At 52.0% G+C, this 22,388-nt stretch overlaps 1 protein-coding gene across 1 annotated transcript; it reads right to left on the bottom strand.

Annotated features, from left to right (window-relative positions):
* Nucleotides 1-268: 268 nt before the first annotated feature.
* NBL1 (NBL1, DAN family BMP antagonist) lies at nucleotides 269-18,543 on the bottom strand. The gene is made up of 4 exons (XM_069874463.1): nucleotides 18,466-18,543; nucleotides 6,856-7,050; nucleotides 6,526-6,637; nucleotides 269-5,057 (listed from the first exon to the last, which is right to left on the bottom strand). The coding sequence occupies exons 2-4, from the start codon at nucleotides 7,023-7,025 to the stop codon at nucleotides 4,800-4,802; spliced, it is 540 nt and encodes a 179-aa protein (XP_069730564.1). The 5' UTR covers nucleotides 7,026-7,050; nucleotides 18,466-18,543; the 3' UTR covers nucleotides 269-4,799.
* Between the last annotated feature and the right edge of the window lie 3,845 nt (nucleotides 18,544-22,388).

The raw sequence follows: 22,388 nt of genomic DNA, 5'->3' as shown, positions 1-22,388 counted from the left end.
TCACCCCTTCACTAAGTTCAGAAGCCACTCCTGAATCTCTAAGTGCCATCAGGTACGCGACATCGCCACCTCTCCCTGTCACAGCCAATACCTCAGGCTGCTTGGCAGAAACTCATTATTGTTTTTTAATTACCCAGCTCGTGAAAGTTTTTTATTTCTTCCAGACGTTGCCCTTTCCTCCCTGCGCCACTACCGAACATTCCGTGAGCACATTTCCCTTGGGAATGTGAGAAACATCCACTGGTAAAACCTTTGAAAGGACAAAGTCTTCGAAGCAAAGGCAATAATATTTTTATTTTACAATTCAGCGCTGAATTGGATGCACTTCTAAAAAGGGCATGAGATCTTACAAAAGCAGTAGGTATATATACTAGTTTTAGACAAAGAAACATATAAATCTTCAAAGAATGCTCATTATTTTTTTGGATTATCCAACCATGTCCAAAGACTCCCTTCAGATTAACTCCTACAACAGCTGCATCTTACAAGGCAATAAGCATATTGATACATTCTCATAACCTTAAGACAGGCTATCTCTTAGCCCAAAATAGCGAGATCTTACAAGACAAGTTTATATGACGAGATAATTATACAAACCAGCTACAGCAAAACTTATCAATAAATTCTCACAATTCACCCCCTTTTACTTATTACATCTTTTTTTGCTAAAGCCCATAACTTTTTTCTCATTGTAATTTCTACATTGTAATTGTAATTTCTCCTCCTCCTCTTCTTCTTCTTCTTCTTCTTCTTCGTCTTCATCTTCTTCTTCTTCTTCTTCTTCTTCTTCTTCTTCTTCTTCTTCTTCTTCTTCTTCTTCTTCTTCGTCTTCTTCGTCTTCTTCTTCTTCTTCTTCGTCATCTTCTTCTTCGTCTTCTTCTTCGTCGTCTTCTTTGTCTTCTTCGTCTTCTTCTTTCTTCCGATCTCTTTTCTTCAACACCCTAACTTTCTGAGCCATCTCACTCAGGCTGGAGGCTGCTATTCATAGATTTGTCGGAATACGCGTTAGCTGCATTCCTTCAACTACACTAGAAATCAGCCTTACAAAACACAGTACAAGGGATGGCAAAAGGAGTAACCCAGCATGTAACAAATAGAAGCCTCCTTTCTTCCACCAAGCTACCCCTACAAGATTATCCCACCACCTGGAGTCTAACATAGACTTCCATTTCTGCACTAGGACATGTGCAATTTTTCGAATTTCCATTGCAAGGTTCGTTATTGCTTGGCCATTATAATCTATTTTAAGGCAACAATCAGAAGTGCTCCATTTTCCACACACGCCCCCTTCTTCTGCCAATAAATAATCTAAAGCTGGTCTGTTCTGATATATCACCCCTCTCATCTGTGTTTGCTGTTTGGCCAACAATTTGAGGCCGGTTGCTGTCCGATTAGTGATTAATTCTACTACTGCCTGTAACCTAATTATTCTATTCAGCATGTAAATAGGTGTTCGATAGCCCCAACTTCCATCTTGTGCCCAAGTGTCTGCTCCATATGTCTGGATAATTCTTTCTGGGGGCCATTTGTCTTCTCTCCAGGTTTGGGCTCCTCCGACTTCTATGTCTGACCATTTTTCCCTTTTTAAGTCCTCAAACAAGAGAATTCCTAACTCATCCCTCTCCTTCAAGGGCAACATAAAAAATCCGGGTTGAATTATCCCTAAGGTACAGCTAGCTCCCTTCCAAATTACCAGGAAACTTCAAATAGGGTCTTCTACCACAAATCAAAAATAACGCATCAGGGGCTCTCCACCAGTTCCTAGAAGTGTTTCCTGGGTTTCTCCAAAATTTTACGATCCTTGGTAACCCCTGGAATGGATTATTTCCAGTGCAATTAAAAACTCCTTCCTGAGTGGCCTTGGTACAATTGTTATTATCTTTGGACAAATACCTTTTTTTTTCCAGGCCACCAGGTCCTATGAGGGTCATCTTTTTATTTTTCTCAGGTCCTGTACTACTTGGTAAATTCCATCCAGTTTTTTCACTAGTCAGATTTGCATACCACTAATAGTTCCATGCTGTAATAAGTTATTAATTGGGCTTTCTATTCCTTTGCACTCTTTTAATCTCAAAGGATATTGTCTCTGGCATACTTCTTTGGGCCCTTAAACTCTGCTTTCATTAGTATCTGTTAAAATCCTATACACGAACGGTGTAACAAAAAAAAAAACCACACCACAAACTCTTCTTGTAAGATAGCACATCTACTTTAAAACAACCTTCTCAAAAGTATTCAAATATTTTCTCCAGGTTAGGGTCGACCAAAAAGTCCAAACCCTCAAACACTGTTGAACAATGATCAATCTTCCTCAAATCTCTTGGAAAATAAACCTGGCCCATCTGTGCTCTCTCCCTGTGCTGTGATTCTGCACACACCTGCAGGGATCACGGTTTCCAACGGTTCTGGTCTCCAGTGCCAAAAAGCAAAACCTGGTTGTCAGCAGCACCCAAGGGTCAACACAGCAATGCAGGCACTGGTGGGCCAGAGTGGAACTGGAAGGCTGTGAGACCTTGGTGAGGACAGCAGACAGTCCAGTGCTTAAGGCCGACGGTGCCATCTACTCGCGGGATCTCATTCCGTTTTGTAACTGGTATGGCTCCTTCCGGTGGATTCTGAATGGAGCCTGGTTTGCTACATTTAAAGATTTGTGTTTTCAGCTGCGAAACAGCTCCCCACTCCCTGCCTCTGTGGAAGCTCAGGTTGTGCAAAAGGAGGTGGAGACATCCTGCTCCAAACACCATAAAACAGCAGCTCCTGGAGTTTACACCCCTGCCAAACCCAGCTCCTGTTTCACCAAAAACCAGTAAAAGGGGCCACCTGATGGTGCTGGGTGCCCATGTGGGTTTCTCTGCCATTTCCCGTCTCCTGGCTCTCCTGTAAATCTCCCATCCCAGCCTAAAAAAAAGTTATCCTAATTTACAGGGCAGCTCAGCCCTGCCAGGATCCTTCCTTGCCAGAGCATCCTCATGGCAGTCACTGCCTTCACACAACCCCAGAGAGCTGCTCTCCAAAGTTGTGCAGAGCCTCAGAGCCCAGGTCTCAAAGAGAGGGACTATGAGAGATGACGTCTGCTTGCCTGGCACAACTGCCCCTGCCCTTCTGGAGGTGGTGGGATCTTGGTGGGACTCACTCCAGGGTCAGGCGCAGACAGGAGCATCATCAGACAGTTTCTGAGGGCATAACCATGCTGGGTGGCCAGGTGGAATTAGGAGGTTAGAAGCATGTGCTTGGCCCTGCCCAGGGAATGCTTGATGAAAGCAGCCCAGTGGCATCCAGCCAAGGTTCTTGTGTCTTCTCCTCACCTACAAAGGGAAGTCCATGTTCATGTCCAGGTTCAACTTCCTCCATTCCAGAGCCTGGGCCATGAACCTCAGGATGCCTGGACGTGCCAGATCGAGAGTGTCACCTAGTGGCAACAGAGCTGATGAAGATGATCCGACCCCACCAAGACCCCTCACACTTCCCACACGAGTGGGACCAACAGCCCTCAAACCTCCCCGCTGGAACAAGCCCTGGTGTGCAGCCGTGCCTGGGCAGCAGACGATGCACAAGCTCTCCCCGTCCACATGCAGCCCAGGTGCCAAGCATTTGGGGCTGGTTTTCCTCTTAGCAGCTCTCCCTCCTCCTTCCCAATTTGAAGGCAGAAGGAAGTCAAAGGGAACTCTGCTCTCCCATGCGCTGTGTCCTCCTGAGCTGCCTGGTGTCCTGGTGTAAACAGCCTCTACCCCATCAGCACCGAGGAGCCAAGAACCAGACAGGCGCCAGAACATGGAGAAATGGGAGTCAGAACTAATTTATTTAAGAAAAAACAAACCTTGTAAAAGGAGGGGAGGCATCGATTAGAAGCTCTGGAAGCTCTTGTCAGGGCAGTGCCAAAGAAATCAGCTTTATACAACAGAGAGAAAGAAGCAGCAGGAGAGGCCCGGGGCTGTTCCTCCACCCCGAGCCTCCCCAGCTCTGTGAAGGTACCTCTGCGAAGGTACCTCTGCATCCTGGCACACATCCTCCTTCTCCCTCCACCACGATTAAAGTGCAGCAGGGAGAGGGAGAAGAGGGGCTGGATCTCATCCCAATGTGAGTGAGCTCTTGGCCTTCCCCTGTGGGCCACAAAATGCCAAACCCCAGTGCCCAGCAATGTGGTGGCCCTGAAGACCAGCAAGGAAAGGGCTCTCACCACCACAGTTCCCAGCAACCTCACGTATGTAGCCCCAAGGCAAACCCCGGGGCAAAACACTCCCCAGGAGCCACCCAATATGAGGGAGCTCCGGCTAGATGAGCCTGTGTGTCCATAGGCAGGCAGGGCAGATAGGAAGAAGGGATGTCCTGGCATCTCCTCTGGGACTCTGGAGAGGCTGCATCCCTTCTTACTCCGCCCCAGTTATGAGCTCTTTACAAGAGAAACACCTGAAGAACCCAGCAAAGGCTCCACAGCAGGGTCCACCCTGCAAACAGCCCCCAGGAGCCCAGCTCAGCCAAGCTCTGCTCTCTGCCAAAGCCCTCTCGTCCAGGCTCCCGCTCCTCTCAATATATTATTACTATTATGTGCAAGTAGTTTTTGCATCAGAAACCCCCCCGCCCTCCTCCCTTGCCTGCAGCTCCAGCCCCACGTCCACCCCTCAGCCCTCCCTGCGCCTCCCAACATTCCTCCAGCCAGGGGTGTTGTGGAGAGCAAAGCATGAGGGACGTTATTAGATAGGAAAGACTCCACCACCCCTCCCTCCCCAAACCCCGGCCCTCTCCCTTGCTCACATCCCTGCCCGCGCTGCCAGCTGCAGGGACAGTCCGCAAGCACCAGGTCACTTCTCGCCCTCCTCCTCGTGGTGGTGGTGGTGGCTGGAGGCAGGAGGGTCTTCCACCTCCTGCTGGTGGTGGGCGTAGTGGTGGGGGCCAGGGCCTTCAGCAGGCATGTTCTCCTCTGCATTCAGGTACACGTTGAACAGGGCTCCCTCGTGGCTTGGCTCCTTCCCACAAGCCTGGCAGCTACAGTGAAGGATCTTCTCCACCAGCTTGTCGACCCTGGGAATCTCGTCATTGCCTGGACAGTCCAGTGTCACCTAGCCAGACGGACAAGGACGCAGCGAGTGAGCGTGCAGGCCCCGCACCCCGATGGGTGACCTGCTGCAGGTGGTCTGCCCTCCCTGTGCCCTTCAGGTGGCATTTTAAGTGAGAAGCAATGGCTTGGTGCCCACACAAACCCCTGTCCCCAGCCGGTCTGCAAGCCCAAGAACACACTGGGGAGGACGCCTTGCAGGAGGAAAAACACAGTGATTTCTTCACAGTGAGTAAAAACACAGTGATTTCTTCACAATGAGGGTGGGGAGGCCCTGGGCCAGGTTGCCCAGAGCAGTGGTGGGTGTCCCAACCCTGGAGGGGTTCAAGGCCAGGTTGGACGGGGCTTGGAGCCCCTGATCCAGTGGAAGGTGTCCCTGCCCAGGGCAGGGGAGTTGGAACGAGATGATCTTTAAGGTCCCTTCCAACTCAAACAATTCTATGACTGGAGTGGGACGCTGCTCCCAGGCACTACAGGCACACAGGTATCAGTAGTAACTGTGAAGGCTACCCACAAACAACGCTGCTGAGCATCTCAGAGGGTTTGTACTGAACCATCTGCGCAAATGTCTGGGCTGAAAGCAAAGCCAAGAGCTGGGCCCAGCTTTCCTGTTCTAGGCTGACTCGGAGGGCAGGTTTATGGCTCTGCGTGGGTGATGGGTTTGAGGGTGATGGCAGATGGGCTGTGGGAAGCTCTTCTGGACATCGAAGGAAAAAACTCCCAAGTGGGAGGAGGTGACAAAAGGAGTGCTGAAGGGAACAGGCATATGGGATGAGCACAGGAATGAATAATGCAGGGACTGATGGGAGATTCTTCTGCAAATCATGACAAATGCATTGCTCATCACAGAAGCCAAGTTGCTTCCAGCACCTTCTTCCACCCCAGCATCTCATATGGGCTGAGGCACCTCCCATACGAGGACAGGCTGCGAGAGTTGGGGTTGTTCAGCCTGAGGAAGAGAAGGCCGTGGGGAGACCTTATAGAAACCTTCCAGTACCTGAAGGGGACCTACAAGAAAGCTTGCACTATTTACAAAAGCATGGAGTGATAGGATGAAGGGGAGGGGCATATTTAGACTAGACATAAGGAGGAAATTCTTCACAATGAGAGTGATGAGCCACTGGAACTGACTGCCCAGGGAAGCTGCGGCTGCCCCATCTCTGGAAATGTTCAAGGCCAGGTTGGATGAGGCCTTGAACAACTGGGTCCAATGGGAGGTGTCCCTGCCCATGGCAGGGGGTTGGAACTAGGTGATCATTAAGATTCCTTCCAGCTCAAACCATTCTATGATTCTGTGATCTCAAGACAAGGCAGAGTCACCCAAGAAACACCCTGGAAGGAGACTACGCCTGGGGAAACCTCAGGGAAAGAGAAGGACTTGCCCCACAGCGGTGGCAGAGCAGACTTGCAAGCCCATGAGTAAAGCCACCCCCAGCTGCAGGAAGGACCATGGAGCAGGCACGGATACTCACGATTTCCCACATGGACTGGGCAGGCATGCAGGAGTCGCAGTGAACCAGGGACTCTGTGGACTGAGGGAAGGTGTTGGGGACACTGTAGCTGAAGCACTGTCCCAGGCAGGCCCTGCAAAGGCAATGGGAGGGATGAGGGCTCAAGGAAGGTGCCTGATCTTCCCAAGAAAGGTAGAGAGAGATTTGACCTTCCTAAGACAGACAGACAACTGAGCAGTGGCAGGACGTGGTGCCTTGGCTTCTCGTGTGGGTGACTATCCCCAGAGCCGCTGCGCTGTCACCATACGGAAATGGGCCGCATCCAGCTCCGCACTGAGGGTGGATCCATACCTGTTCTGGATAGACTTGGACTCGCAGCCACTGTGCCCCACTATCTGGGTGATGTTCTTCGCCTCACACCAAGCGCTCTTGTCCGGGAAGAGGGCGAGCTTGTTTATGGGGGGCGGTGCAGCCAGGAGCAGCACTGGGAAGAGGGCACCAACCACAAACCATAACATCATGGTCCGCTCTGCTGAAGTCCTATGACTGGAGACAAAGAGCAATGCATTAGCAGGAAAGGAAACAAGTGAGCCAGCCCATTTCTCCAACCCCACAGCAGTTCCCGGCTTCCACGCATGCAGGTACATCCTCCCAGCGTGCTGGTACGCGCAGGTCCCTCCACAGCCAGGGTGGCTCCCCAGAACAAGCCAGGAGGAGCAGGACATGCTGCTCTGCCTCCTGCCTTGATACAATAAGTGGTTACTATTACAAAGAGTGGAATATTTCAGTTTAAGTTAAAGTAGAATTCGGTTTCATCTAAGTGTCTAAAAGCATGGGGTGTTTTTCAAGCAGTGTTTCCCAGATACTGTTCATTCTTTGGAGATGAAAATGCCTTCGGTTCAGTGTGATCTGTGCTGAGCAGAGGGGTCTGCGTCTACAATCACCTCTGTTTGCAGCCTTTCCCTGTCTATGATGCAAGGTCAGGCAGAGCTGAACCCAGCTCCAAATTATTGAGAGATTTGACTGTTGTGAAGTTCTTAGCAGCATTAAAATGAGCCCTTGGAAAGTAGTAGAATAGGCATAAGGTTTCTGGGAAAATTTATCTACGTGCATGTAAGCGGGAAACACATTTTGTAATCAGTTCTTGTCTTGTTACACATGATTGATGGGAGATCACTCCTTGTGTTGCCCAGCCCTGAGGAAGGAGACTCCAAAATGAGTCTTAAGAGAGTTGATTTGCCAGCATTTTCAGCATCACCCTCACTCAAACAAGCTCTGGGGCAGCAGGTACCCGCACGGCTTCTCCCAAGCTCTGTGCCGGGAGCAGCCGCAGGGCTGCCAGCGTTTCCCACCCAAAGCTGGGACGCGAGACATTTGCACAGGTGTCAACGCCAGGCTGCTGGTTGCTACTTGAGGACAGCAGATTTCCTCTCTTCCTTTTCCCCCATCTTAAAAGCCAAAGCTGGCCTTGCAGCAAAGCCTTCCAGAGAAAATGGGAAGGAAAACACTTTCCTGGGAAGGAAAATCGCTCTTCTGCTAGGAGAGCGCAGTAGGTGTCGCTGCGAGGCAGCAGCAAGAGGGAGACGGGTTGGACTCCTCAGTCCAGAGGCCACGAACCCGCAGAAATGACCCACAGAGCATTTATTTTTATTGAGCCACGCAGACTCTGCGAGTGTTTACTTTGAGGGAACACAGTCTGAGGGTAAGGGAGGCTTTTTCATAGAACCGCAGAATGGTTTGGGTTGGAAAGGACCTCAAAGCCCATCCAGTCCCACCCCTGCCATGGGCAGGGACACCTCCCACTGGATCAGGGGCTCCAAGCCCCATCCAACCTGGCCTTGAACCCCTCCAGGGATGGGGCAGCCACCCCTGCTCTGGGCAGCCTGGGCCAGGGCCTCCCCACCCTCACAGCAAAACATTTCTCCCTGAGATCTCATCTCAATCTCCCCTCTTTCCGCTGAAAACCATTCCCCTTATCCTATCCCTGCCTTCCCTGATCCAGAGCCCCTCCCCAGCTTTCCTGGAGCCCTTTCAGTACTGGAAGCTGCTCTAAGGTCTCCCCAGAGTCTTAAACCACACATAAACCTCCCTCATGGAAGTGCTTGGCTATAGTTCTTTACCACCCTGGAGCCATCCCACGCAGGGTTTCCATGCAGGGCAGCTCAGCATTGAGCCAAGGTGCCTGCATTAACTCTCCCAGCCACTGGGGAAAGGCAGATGGAAAAGCATCATAGAAACAGGGAAATTTTTTCCTGTGTGGGTTTGGATGGAGGCATGGGGAAAGGCAGACATTTATATTTCCTAAAATATTTGTTAGAATCATGTTATTTGTTATTTCCCTCTATTTATTTATCCAGATGAAGATCCAAAGCCCACACTGGAAAGACTCCTGTGGATTCCCATGGCTCCTGGGCCCAGCCCTCCAACACTTGCCAGGGAAAGAGAGGAAAAAAAGCCTTGTTTATCAGATGCCGTGTCAGAGCTGGGAAATCCCAGCTGGGCGTTCCCTCCGACACCCACTTGATCTGCACAGTCTTCACTGACATATCCTTGGCCAGGGGAGCACTACATTTATCTGAACAATTGAGGTGGCCGACTGAGCCCTTCTCACAGCTCCACTTCAGGGGAACAGAGGGGTTTGCCCTGTCATCCCTCCACTGAGCCCAGATTCATGGATCCGAATCAAAAGAGACACGAGAGAGAGATGCCTCCCCATCCTTCATCCCAAGGCAGCTAGAACCATAGAATCATAGAATCATAGAATAACCAGGTTGGAAGAGACCCACAGGATCATCGAGTCCAACCATTCCCATCAGTCACTAACCCATGTCCCTCAGCACCTCGTCCACCCGTCCCTTAAACCCCTCCAGGGAAGGGGACTCAACCCCCTCCCTGGGCAGCCTCGGACAGTGCCCAATCACCCTTTCTGTGAAGAATTTTTTTCCTGATGTCCAGCCTAAATCTCCCCTGGTGGAGCTTGAGGCCATTCCCTCTCATCCTGTCCCCTGTCACTTGGGAGAAGAGCCCAGCTCCCTCCTCTCCACAACCTCCTTTCAGGTAGTTGGAGAGAGCAATGAGGTCTCCCCTCAGCCTCCAGAAAAGGGCATCCTCATTCCCTTGCCCCAGGATCTCTGGAGGAATCAGGTGGGGCATCTGCTAAAGTTTCTGATTTCCTGGTGAAACAGGAGCTGCAATGGTGTGACAAACCAGCACCACGACAGCCCTGGTTCCCTGATCCTCTCACACAGGCCCAGCACTTGCCCATGGGAATTCCACGGGTCCCTGCAGAGAATTCCTGCACAGAGCAGGGTTTGCAGGTTTGGGGTTGAGGTCAGCAGAGGCTTTAAGCGCCTGAACTTGCACTGCTGTTAATGAGAGCAGTGTGGTTGAATACATTTGACCTGACAACTCTCAGAGTTCATTTCTGCTCCCTGATTTCTTTTTCCATTTCAGTGGGGGAATTCTGCAATTCCTGCTTGGAAGAACAGGTCTGAGCTGCACACACACACTTGGTTTGCTTGGTTTTCTGAAATGAGCATCTCTGATTCCTCAAATGCCAGCAGCTCTGTGCTGAGGAATCCTGCTCCCTGGGGCAAGGCCGAGATCAGAGCTGGGATGTGACCCAAACAGCAATCACAACCCCCCCGGGAACAACTGAAATTCCTCTCGAGTCAGCACGCAAGTTCACTTCCACATGCCCCATTAGAGAGCAATTTCCCTCTTTCCAAAGACGGTGGCTGTTTTTTTCCCAGGTTTCTCTTCATACCCAGCGGCAAAAGCACAAACAGTTTTCTCTGCGCTGACAGCCTTGCTTCCCTGGGACTTTTTTGTAGCCCTGGAGGGAGATGTTGACCACAGAGGGGTTTCTGCTGCACCAGCTGGAGCAGAGCTGTAGCCAGAGGCACGAAGTATCGACTCTGAGCATCTGCGCTCCTGTCTCCCTCCAATACTGAGAGGCAAACGAGTGCAGTTGTGCTCTGCTAAAGCACAGGACTTGGCCTGGATTCAAGAAAGCACTAAAGCATCTCATAGAATCATAGAATCATAGAATAATCGGGTTGGAAGAGACCCACCGGATCATCGAGTCCAACCATTCCCATCAAACACTAAACCATTCCCCTTAGCACCTCCTTTAAGCATCTCCTTTAAGCCCCCTCTTTTCCTGAGCAAGGATGTGTCCATAAGAATGGCCCCGCGGCTCAGCTGCTGGTCCGCTTCACAGAGTGGCTGTTGGCAAAGGGAGAACCGAGCACCCCATCAGAGCTGGAGCCACCACAGCTTCACCCCATTCCTCAAGGAGCTCAGGCGCTGAGCACAGCCATATCCCACCGATTTTAAGCCCTGAACAGGCCACATCCACATGGTGTTTTCCTTCTCCAAAGAATGCCCTGGAACCCACAGGGTTTTAGTTAGTACCAAGGTTTATGCCAGTGCCTTGGAAAACATCAGATGCAGCTGAGATTGGGAGGGAGCTGGGGCTGGAAGCAGCACGTTCGCTGGCCGAGTTCAAACCAGTCATGCGAACAGAGCTGCCACTAAAACCATTCATCTGACAGCAGCCACCGGGTCGGAGACAAAAGCACCGTGTTCCTTCTCCCCCCAGCTCCGAAAGGAAGGGAAAAAGGAAGACAAGGCACCCAGGAAGGTTTGCAAACTCCTGATTAAACAAAGGCATTGAGCACATTCCTCCATGACAAGCTAAATTACATGTTGCAGCCCCTAAAGGAACAAGTGTGGGCTCTGGAGCGCTGACCCCAGCCCTGGCCTGCTGGTGGGAGCAAGTGTTTCCCCGCACACAGGCCCTTCTTTCTCTTCTCCGCACTAGGGCACATTTTTTTCCCTGCCAGTCAAAGCTTTTCAAGCAGAAAGTTCAGCTCAGTTCCGGCTGAGCCATCAGCCCCCTCTCCCTCCGCAGGGAACAACATGGCAGCTTCCTCCGCCATCCCTTCCACACACATCTGAGAAATCAAATGACTCAGCCCTCGCGCCTGGCACATCCAGGACTCCGGAGACAAACAACCTCACGGTGCACGCACAGCTGCAAGCCTTGTGGTGAGCAGCCCCAGAGCCCTTTTCCAGCCTGTCCCCGTGCCCAAGGAGTTATGGGGCAAAACCACAGAATCACTGAAGTTGGAAAAGACCTCTCAGATCATCCAGCCCAAGCCCACCGTGCCTGCTAAACCACGTCCCCAAGTGCCACGTATATACAGTTTTAGAACCCGTCCAGGGATGGAGACTCCACCACTGTCCTGGGCAGCCTCTTCCAATGCTTCACCACTCTCTTAGTAAAGAAATTTTTATTCATAACCAATCTAAACCTCCCCTGGCACAACTTGAGGCCAGTTTCTCTTGTCCTATCACTTGTTTCCTGGGAGAAGAGACCAACACCTGCCTTGATACAGCCTTCTTTCAGGAGCTGCAGAGAGTGATGAGGTCTCCCCTCAGCCTCCTCTTCTGCCCAAGGCTGATGGGTCTCAGCACTCCTTCAGGAGTGAGAGAGAGCCTGGCAGGAATTGTTAAGCTTGGAAAAGACCTCTCAGATCACCCAGTCCACGCGTCCTGCCTGGTTTGAGATCCAGTGGTAGGCCACTTGGACGGTTTGCGTCACCTAGAAGAGCTCTTTCCTTCCATCCCAGCATTCCCAGGACTTTCACGAGTCCCACAAGCAGGACAGTCCCCGCCAATGCCTGGAAGCAGCTGGAAAATCTACATCGTTACATCAGCTGGAGGACAATGACGGGAATTACCTCGGAGGCCCCGTTCCCACCATCCAGGCCACAGCTGTTCCCAGCCATTTGGAAGCTAAACACTTCTGGAGGAAAATAAAAAAGATCTAATCAATTTTACTCTCTTTTTCCAGTGGGAAGTTTACACCATAACACAAGGCATGCCTGTAGGTGGACATGGAGAGCATTTCATGAGGATTTTAATATCTTTATAGGTATTTTTCTTACCCATAACTTTGCAGCTTTGCCAAACACATAAAAGCACAAACACAGGTGTGTTGTGCTCACGGCCACGTACACAGCATCCCAGGTTCTGAGAGACAAGAAAACTCTAAGATTTATGAACCTTGCCCAGCCAAGGCTCAAAGCCTGGGACTGCAGCACAGAAATCATGTCAGCTCCATGCTGCAGCTATGGAAAGTGAGGTGGGAAGCTGGGAAACAGCCTCACCCCAGTGCCTGAATCAGTGACCCAAGTCCCTGTGGGAGATGCAGGAGAGCTCAGCAGAGATGGAGAAGGCGAAGGTTCCAGCTTCTGGTCTACATCTGAGTTGGCAACTCCACCTTCCTCTCCTGCCTCCCCGGACACACGGTCATCCTGCCCCACGGAGCCAGCTTCCCACCTAGCCTGGCCCTTGCTCTCCACTGCAATGAGCTGCCAAGAGCCAACCCAGGCTGGGGTTAGACATGAACTCCAGCAGTACTAGGTCCTCTCTTTGTGTTCAACCCATCATTTGTACCGTTCTGCTGAGAAAAGCTGCTGCACAGCACTGCCAGGAGAAGAAGCGAACCCAAAGATGTTCTTCAAGGCAAGCCGCTCTATGCCTCAGTTTCCCCACTTGTAAGACCAGAGACAGGGGAGCACCACACGCCAAGTGAGCTGGTGGGTGCAGAGAGAAAAAGCATGGGAAGGTGTGGAATGCCGGGCTTCCTTCGAGGGAAGAGGAGAGGGGCAGCTCTCAGCAGCCCCCACCCAAAGGACACGGTGTGTGTTCCTCGACAGGAAGGTGCTCAGGGGATGCTGGGCTGCGGGAGGGTGGGAGTCAAGCCGGGACGTCACTGTGTGGTGGGGAGGTCGTGCAAGGACACCGCGCTGCAGGGCAAGGGGCATCACTGCCCAGAGAAGGGTAAGCTCTCAAAGGACTTGTGTGGAGCTCCACTGCAGGGAGCTGCAAACGCTGAAAGTAACTGGTTATTCAGGCACCAAAAATGAAGCAAAGGTTCGGGAAGGGACAGATTTGGAGGCAAACAGAAAGAAATGTGTCTGTCCCAGAGAGATCCAGGGCACAGGGCTCCAGAGACACAGGATTTTGTCTGTACAGTAACTTCTGAATACTACAGGGATCTGCTGCTTAGGAATCGCAATTCAAATAACACTTGCTTACATGGAACAAAAAAATATTACAGCTCAGCATCAGTAGGATGAGGTTAAATCTAAACTGGGGAGATCTGAGAGGATACTGTGCACTGAAAAATGAAATCAAACCAAGTGATTTTATTCACTACTTTGCCCTTTTGTGAAATTTGCATTCAGCAAAACCTTCAGTAGCTTCACATTTTCAATATGGTTCCAAAACGCACAGAATGCAATGTTCTTCAGTACTCCTCAGGACTCTGCTGTGCCTGCAGCAGCCCAGATTAACCAGGATGATGTTAGGGGAGAGGGAAGGGAACTGTGCACTGAAACTGAGCTCTAGGGGCAATTCCTCAGGACTGCGGACAGATGAGTTTAACTGAGCACAGAAGGCTCTTCTGAGCTGAGCTTCAGTCTTGCTTTGCTTTGCTGCAAAACCTGGGAAGAAATTACAAACAAATACAAATCGGCTTACCATAGGAAGATGTTTGATGTTTAAAATGCACAAGAATCAATCCTATAAACATTTTGATAATGGAACAAAAGCCATGTCACTTCTCACGGTGGATTTGGCTGTCTCCGCTGCTTTCAAAAGCAGGAGATGTGGAGGCTTCCCTCTCCGTAACACATGAATTTTCACTCGAGCATGGTTGGGCGATACACAGAAATATGAAGCAGAAACAGAGAGAAGCAGGGCAGCAGTTTTAAAGCCCTCTCTCCTCTCCACTTTGGCCAAAATTTCAGAAGGCCTTGGTATATTGGGACTTTAAACCTGGCACCTCAACTACCACTGAGAGCTCGGGAGACTCATTTTATGCAGCTGGAAAAAAAAAACCAACCAAGGTCATTTACCTATAAAAGGCATTGGAAAGGCACTGGAAAGCCTCCTAGGGCCTTAGACGGGCTGAGAATGGGTTCCTGAAGGAGCTCTGCTGGAAAACAGACATGGTAATGGCCTGGGGAGAAACCAGAGTAATAAAACCAGGTTCTGGTAATTTATTTCAATTGCTGCATTTCTTCAGCATTAACAACTATCACAGCCAGGAAAACACATCAGCCTAAAGCACAGGGATACATCCTGGTCCCACAGCACCCTTCACTCCCTCTCTCCAAGCACCTGCTTGGACTATGGGGCTGTGCAGCCCCTGAGAGCAGCAGGGCAGGCGGGATGTGAGCAAGGATCAGCTGCGAACCTAGGAAAGGAGCCTGGCACCAGCCTCCAGCAGCTGGCAGTTTTGGGGAGCAGCGAGACTGGGGTTCCTTGGTGAATTGGGGGAAGCGGGAGCGTACAGGCTTTGTCGGAGATCCTGTATGAGGAAGGATGAGTCTGCAGCAAGCTTTGGCTAGAACAGCTCCCAGCGGTGGGCTGGACCTGAGCGCGCTGCAGGGAATATGAGAGACAGACGCTTCCAGAGGCAGCTGTTCGCAGCATTGCTGCCAGAGGCCCTGCTCGCATGTCTGGACCTGACAGAGGCTCGGCTCCCTCCTGTGTTTCCCCCAGAACTGGTGTTTCCCACACAGCCAGCCCACACGCTTGCTGCTGCAGAGCACAGCCGGGGCAGCACCGTCAGTCTGCTGGGGAGGAGGCAACGGGCAGCAGCGGGAGGACCACGGGTGTCCAAACGTGGACCATGGATCCCGATCCCTTGGAAAATCCCATGCAGTAACAGCAACCGCTGCTCTCCAGCTAGACTGCGCTCCCTAAATCTGCCTCTGACCCCTGCAAGGAGCAGCTTCCCACACACTGTGGAGAGCAGCTCCATCCTCTCCTCCTCCACAGCATCACTGAGAGCCTGACCGCTCTCACTCCTGATGGCATCTCCCTGGCTTGCTCCAGAGTGCACAATCACTCCACTTCCCTTCTAACTGCAGCCACAGCCTCTCCCCTCTTTTTTTGGTGCAAACAGCTTTCATAGGGCTGGCGGTAAAATCCACACAGACGTAAAATCCACACAGATGTAAAATCCACACAGTTTCCAGAAGGGTCCCAAGCGCCATTCACTGTTCCCTGTTCTGGATTTGCAGGCAGCCCCAGCAATTCCCCCCTGGGAATCTTCTCCCAGCAGGGCCAGCTCTGCTTTCACTTAAGAGTGAGGTAAACTGGGACCGGCTCCTCCAAATGACTCCACTGGTGCAAATGAGATCAGAATCTGGCACCGCTCATCTTACTCAAAACAAGCATAACTGGAACCAGACAAAACCAGTTCTGGTACGCAGTGGCCACCAGGATCACTACTTTTCTCATTTTGCACACACGTCGCGGAAGGCCATCCCGCCGTCGGAGATGGGAGCTGTCTCACACGCCAGCCCCGCCGGCTTTCGGCTCGCTCGGCCATTCATTACCAAACTTGCATAAAACCTCCAGCCGTGTCCTGCGCAGCGGGGTTGCACTAGCAGGATTAGGTTCCCAGCTGCTGGAGCGAGAAATGGGAAGAGGGAAGGAGCAACGGGCTCACAGCTGAAGCTGCGGATCTCCCAGTGATGGTTCATGATCTTTCCTACCATTTCCTTCTCCCTTTACACGCGTTTGGGCCCTATTCTGGCCACAACAGCAGAAATCCAGCCGATGTGAGTGCTGTTTTGCCCTCTCTTTTAATCTCTGCTTTCACCGTACCAGCCTTCCCAGTGCTGAGGACACGAACCCCAATGTCTGGTTTATTTACCCACTGCAATATCTCTGATACCAAAGCATAAAACCAGGCAGCACTGCGGGGTCAGAGGCTTCCAGGGGTAACGAACAGCTCACTGTCCCACTGGTACGGGGCTGACCGCACACTTGACATTCAGACGCTCTCTCCTAAAACTGCAGGATCAATCCCAGCAACCACAATGAAATCAAACTGGGAAGCGACCACCGGTCTTCTCCCTGCTCTGGACAAGTCATTTGTGCTCAGTATCAGAGAAAGAGGAGGCTTAACCCACATCAGAGAGAGTGGCCAAAGCGAGGGACCAAACCTGACGCCATTTCCAAAGGTCAACTGGAAGGACTGAAATCTTGGCTGGAATGGGGTTTGTGACCCAGCCCAGCTCCACAGCTGGAAGAAAGGAGTGCTGGGCTGCTCCGTTCCCACCACCAGCGCTAATTTACGCTCAGGAAAGCCCTGGCCCGCACCCACCCCATGTCGCTCCCTCCCTGCACAGCACTGAGCGAGAAACAAAGCTCTGGGAAACAGCAGGCACAGCTCCTGGTAGAGCTAACAGGAGGCGTGGGGCACAGACCATCCTCATTCCCGCTCCAGTCCTCCCCCAAAAGGATGGTTTTATCAGCCAGACAAGTTTTTAGAAGCCTGAGTGGCTGAAAAGCTTCTTTGCTCTAAGCTGCACTGGACCTGATGGTACTCTGGTTCTCACAGGGAATCTCTGAGTCTGGTGGCTGCAGAGGAAGGGTTTTACCAGCATATTTGCAAAGGAAAGATCAGGAGCAAGGCCTTAGAATAGAAAAAGTCCCCAGTTCTGCCTGCCCTGCCGCTGCTGTGGCTGCGACACAGGAGTTTGCAAGAGGGACTGCTTACACTGTAATGGGAAAACCACAGCGCTAGGGGAGGAATAGCTGCCCGTGCTCGGGCACGTTTCCCACGACTGTACCAGCTTAACACGACCTTGGTGACACAAACACACATGCGAGCAAAGTTACTCCAATATGCACAGGTCTTCATGGCTACTTTAAAAGCAGTGTGGCTTGGGGCCCAATCCTGCACCTTTAACTCCCTCCAGCTTGAGTATTTTCCTTGCTCTGGAAAGACAGGGACCTCGGGAAGACTTGTTCACCCACTTTGCAAGCCCACAAACTCCCCAAGCTGGAATTCAGCATAGAGAGGTCAAGCCAAGAGCCCTGATTCTTCTCAGGGCTGTTTGCAAGCACTTGGGATTTTTATACCGAAGGCAAATTCCATTTCCCATCCTGTGGTTTGCAAATTTGAGGCGAGCTGCCTTATTTGAGATGAGAGACTGCCTTCGCGAAGCAGAAGTGCCCATTGTGTACAGACAGCTGCTTTGGGGCTGGTTGAACGTTACAAAGAGGGCGTTAAGACTACAAATAAAGGGAAAATCTGAATCTCACTGTGCACCTCGGATCTTTCCCACACGTTTCAGTGGAGTGCGGATTTTTCCTCCAAAACCCTGCATGCAAAGCTATGGTGCCCCGATTCCACAAATACTTCACACAGGCTGTATTTTTAATTTGATGGGGTTAATCCTACACATAGAAGTTCGATTGCGGAGCGGAGCACACGTTTCTCATAAGTGTCCTTGTCAGAAAAATGCTGGTAGGCAATAAGGGCTTGTCCAGATCAACTTTAATGCAGCCTGAGAAGGAGCTCAAGCCTTTTCCATCCCTAGAACACCTCTCAGAGAAACAGAGAGATCCCCACTGTGCGTAAAACAGAGATTATTGTACAAAACAAAGAACTGTTGCAAAAACAATATGAAATACTGCGTTCCGAGTCAAGCAGCCGGTAGGGATATATCGAATAAAAGCCTTCATAACATTCCAGCACAAGCACAAGACCTATCTGCGGGATACAAAGCCACAAATTCATCCCCAGCGCGAACTTTCCAAGCAACAGAGGTTGAATTTTCATCGATGGGCTGAGCGCTCCTGCTCTTCGCTCCGCACTTTTGTTCCACACGGGGGATGGACGGGAGGGAGGACCCCGCACCGCAGACAGCAGCTCCCCAGTCCCCGTTCTCGTGTTTTATTTGAGTGAAAGCGGCTCAAACACCGACTGCGCAGCGGATCCCCCGAGAGTTCATCCCGTCTGCAACCGATTCCAGCCGGGGCGACCCCCCGACACCCCTCGCCGGGGCCGCAGCGGGGGGACGGGGAGCAGCCGGGGGGCTGGGCTCGAGGGGAAAGGGGGACCCGAGGCCGAGGGGTACTCACCACCCAGAGAACGGCGGGCACAGCCCATGGGCTCCGGGGCCGCGGGCGGCTACAGCCCCGCCGCATCCTCGCCCCGCGGCCCCCGCAGGCGCTGCCTCCCCCCACCTCCTCCTCCTCCTCCTCCTCCCGGGCTCCCTCCGCCCTGGGCCGCCTCCCCCTCCTCCTCCCCCGTGCTGGGCTGCGAGCGGTGCCTCCACGCTCCTCCTTCTCCTTCTTTCTCCTCCTTCTCCTCCTTCTCCTCCTTCTCCTTCTCCTTCTCCTTCTCCTTCTCCTTCTCCTTCTCCTTCTCCTTCTCCTTCTCCTTCTCCTCCTCCTCCTCCTCCTCCTCCTCCTCCTCCTCCTCCTCCTCCTCCTCCTCCTCCTCCTCCTCCTCCTCCTCCTCCTCCTCCTCCTTCTCCTTCTTTCTCCTTCTCCTTCTCCTTCTCCTTCTCCTTCTCCTTCTCCTTCTCCTTCTCCTTCTCCTTCTCCTTCTCCTCCTCCTCCTCCTCCTCCTCCTCCTCCTCGTCCTCCTCCTCCTTCTCCTTCTCCTTCTCCTCCTCCTTCTCCTCCTCCTCCTCCTTCTCCTTCTTCTTCTTTCTCCTTCTCCTTCTCCTTCTCCTTCTCCTTCTCCTTCTCCTTCTCCTTCTCCTCCTCCTCCTCCTCCTCCTCCTCCTCCTTCTCCCCTTCCCCTTCCCTTTTTCCTCCTCCCGGTGCCCTCTCCCTCCTTCTCCCGATGCTCCCTCCCTCCTCCTCCTCCTCCTTTCTCTCCTTCCTCCCTCTCCTCCTTCTCCTCCCGGTGCTCTCTCCCTTGCTCTCTCGGGAAGGGGAGAGGAGGGGACAGGAGGGAGAGAAGGAGGGATGCAGGAGAGCTCCTGCCCACCTTGCCGGGTTGTGGAGAGCCCCGAGTGGCCCCCGTGCTGCCCGTTCCCAGAGGGATGAGCCCCGGGGTGGATGAGGGCATTGCCCGGGCACAATTCCGTGACAGACAGTGGACTTCGGAAGGATCCGCTGTGCAATGGGATATTTAGCTCAAAATAAGAGAACAGGAACTGGGGAGCTGAACATCTGCAGTGCAAAGTCCTCCCATCCATCCGTGGTGTGAAACACGCATGCAGAGCAAAGAACAGAAACATCCAGCACATTGCAGTCCCTGGACCCTGCAGTCCCCAAACCTCACAGACCCCGGGCTGAACCCAGAGCACACGCTGGCTGCTCATCCTGGGTGGTGAAGCCCCCAGCAAGTGCCCAGAACCATTCTGGGCAGCTCCCTAAAACCCACCCAGAACAGCAAACTTTGATCCTAAGGTGGATTCTCACCATTTGCTTCTGCAGAGACACAAAGTCCAGCTTTGGCTCTCACCAAACACAATTTAAACATATTTAAACATAACACTTGATAGAGTGCTTGGAGTATAGCCCTACCAGCAGTGCAGGCTTTGGGAAAATTCTCCAGCACCAGAGAGGATGGGTTTCTCTTTTTCCTTTCTTTTCCTTTCCTCCTCTTCTTTTTCCCTTTCTTTTCCTTTCCTCCTCTTCTTTTTCCCTTTCTTTTCTTTCCCTTTCCCTTCTTTCTTCTTCCCTTTCCCATTAAAGACCTCTCAGCCAGACACAACTGCAGTAGAAGCCTTTTTGTCGCTAGCTCTCAGTTATGATGATCGTGGAGATGGACGGGCTCTGTCTCTGCAAAGGCAAAATTCGTCTCACAAAGGCCTCCGCGTTACGTTCTGGCTCAGCAGTGCCCAAATCCCAAGCTACCTGCAAAGCATGGATGGGCTTTGCTGGCTCCTGTTGGGGAATTGCATAGAGATCAGAGAAGCAGGAAAATAAGATGGGAAGGAAGCAAAAGCTGTGCCGAGTGGTGCTGGTAGTGCCCTGGCAGCAGTCCTGGGGAGAAGCAAATGAAGCAAGTGTTGGGGCTGGGTGTGAGCTGAGGGAGGCTGGAGGCTGCCAGCGAAAGAATGCTTTCCTGCTGTCTGGTTCCTTCCTGCTCCAGGACAATAGGATTTTGTAAATCGTACGGCCAAAACCTGCTTCCATCCTCACTTTCTTACTCTGCTATAGATGCAACCTACGCTATCTTGAACTGCATTGAGCTGCTCAGCTCCAAAAGGGCCAACAGACAAAGGTGTGGCCCCCCACCACTACTGCATGTCCCTCTGGGAGCCCAGACTTCAATCTTCCAATATTTTCACCCCCTGCTGAACTTGGGCTTCTGACTCCTCTCTACCTGCTCCTCACGGTAGTATGAGCTGTGCTGAGCTCCTGGCTGGGAGGCTCAGTTACTCTGAATAACACAACAAGTGAAAGAGGAGACAGCAGAGGCTGGGAAGCCACTTCTCCGGTCTGTGGATAAATGATGAAAAACAAGATATAAACACAACCAGCTACAAAGCAGCAGAGCATGGACACTAGAGTGAGATTCACTCCAACATATCAGGCCCACGGTTCAGTATTCTGGTGTTTTCTGAGGGATCCTCAGCTCTGAAAGGAGCGCCAGGCTGCATGCAGAGATGCAAGCCAGCGTGCAGTTCATTCCCTGCTTCCTATTGCTCACTCCTGTCGCAGCCCTGGGCATCGCCAAACAGGGCAACAGCACTGTGAGAGTGAGTGGAGAGGCAAGAGGAGTAGTGCTCAGGTTTTCTGGTGTCAGAACAGAGCCGAGGTGCTTTGTGAGAGAGCCCGCTGGCTGGAGAGTGAAAGAAGCTGCTGAGAGGCTGTCAAAGTCCTAGGCCAACATTTTTCCCCTTCCTCTCCGATCCTGAAGACAGGATCACTGTCTTCAGCACCATTTTGAGACTCTTGCTCCACATCACCCCATTATTTACCAGCACAAGCTGCCTGCCCCTCACACACCGTGCCGAACCACATGATTGTTTTCACACCAAACAGTGTGATACGTAATACAACACAACTCTGCTCTCCCACCCCCCCTCGATGACAGCCCATTTCATCAGCCTGTTCTTCCCCACCAGCCACAGACACCCTGTGAAAACGCTGGTGCTCAGAGCCAGCACAAGGTCCACGCACCCACCGATGTGCACCCTCTCAGCCCTTTCCCCTGCTGCTGGATCTCCAAGGCTTTAATGCACTAAGAGACAGCAGAATCCAGCTGTCTGGTCTCCAGAAGCTTCCCTCCTCACCTGCCGTTGCTGTTTTGGGCCGGCTGACAAAAGCCCACGGTGCCAGGGGCTCCCTGCTTGTCAGGGCAGGACCAGGAACTGCAGGTGTGAGAATTAAAAGAGTGTATTTGTAGGTTAAAAATAAAACTATTCTTTTTATTTGTGTTTTAATGCCGATTCCAAGGCTCCCTGCCCATAGCTGGATGCTGGAGAACATATGCGGGGAAAGGCAGCAGGGAAAAGAGAGCAAGGGAGAGCGTGTTTGAGGGGCTGCAGGGAGCATCGAGGGGGGATCTGCCCTTCCCACATGCCAGCAGCTGGGCTCACGCTCTGCCTCTTGCCCAGTGACTTGTGCTTTGTTCCCGTCCCCAAGATATGTCACACAGTGTCCGAAGAAGTACTCTCAGGGGCTAAACACCCTCGCATGACCCACAAGGGACATGGCAGACAGATGTCTGGTCTGCCGTGGACCCCCCTGCCCCATCTCCTGTCAGCCAATTCTCTCTGCATCTCAGTTGTAGAAGGGTACAAAATTGTATTGCAGCTCCCTGGAACAAAGACGGGGTTTATCAGCTCCCATTTCTCACCAAACTGTCACCTGCTGGAGCTGAACTTCCTGGTTCCTCAAAATGCTCTGAGACACCTCCAAGATAACAGGATCTCAAACTGCTGGCTGTAAGGGCAGATGTGCCCCAAGTGAAGCAAGCAGGACTCTCGCCAGGAGACAGAGGCAAATGTTTTACCACTAAAAAAGCTGGTAGGTGGCCTCCTGTCACCACCTTGGGTGGAGGAAGGGAGGGGACAGTGGTGGCAGGTGGGATGTGA

Source organism: Phaenicophaeus curvirostris, chromosome 22 (genome assembly GCF_032191515.1).
Source record: "Phaenicophaeus curvirostris isolate KB17595 chromosome 22, BPBGC_Pcur_1.0, whole genome shotgun sequence".
Lineage (NCBI taxonomy): Eukaryota > Metazoa > Chordata > Aves > Cuculiformes > Cuculidae > Phaenicophaeus > Phaenicophaeus curvirostris.
The sequence above is the reverse complement of the archived record's forward strand: the minus strand, read 5'-3'. Positions and strand labels throughout refer to the sequence as shown.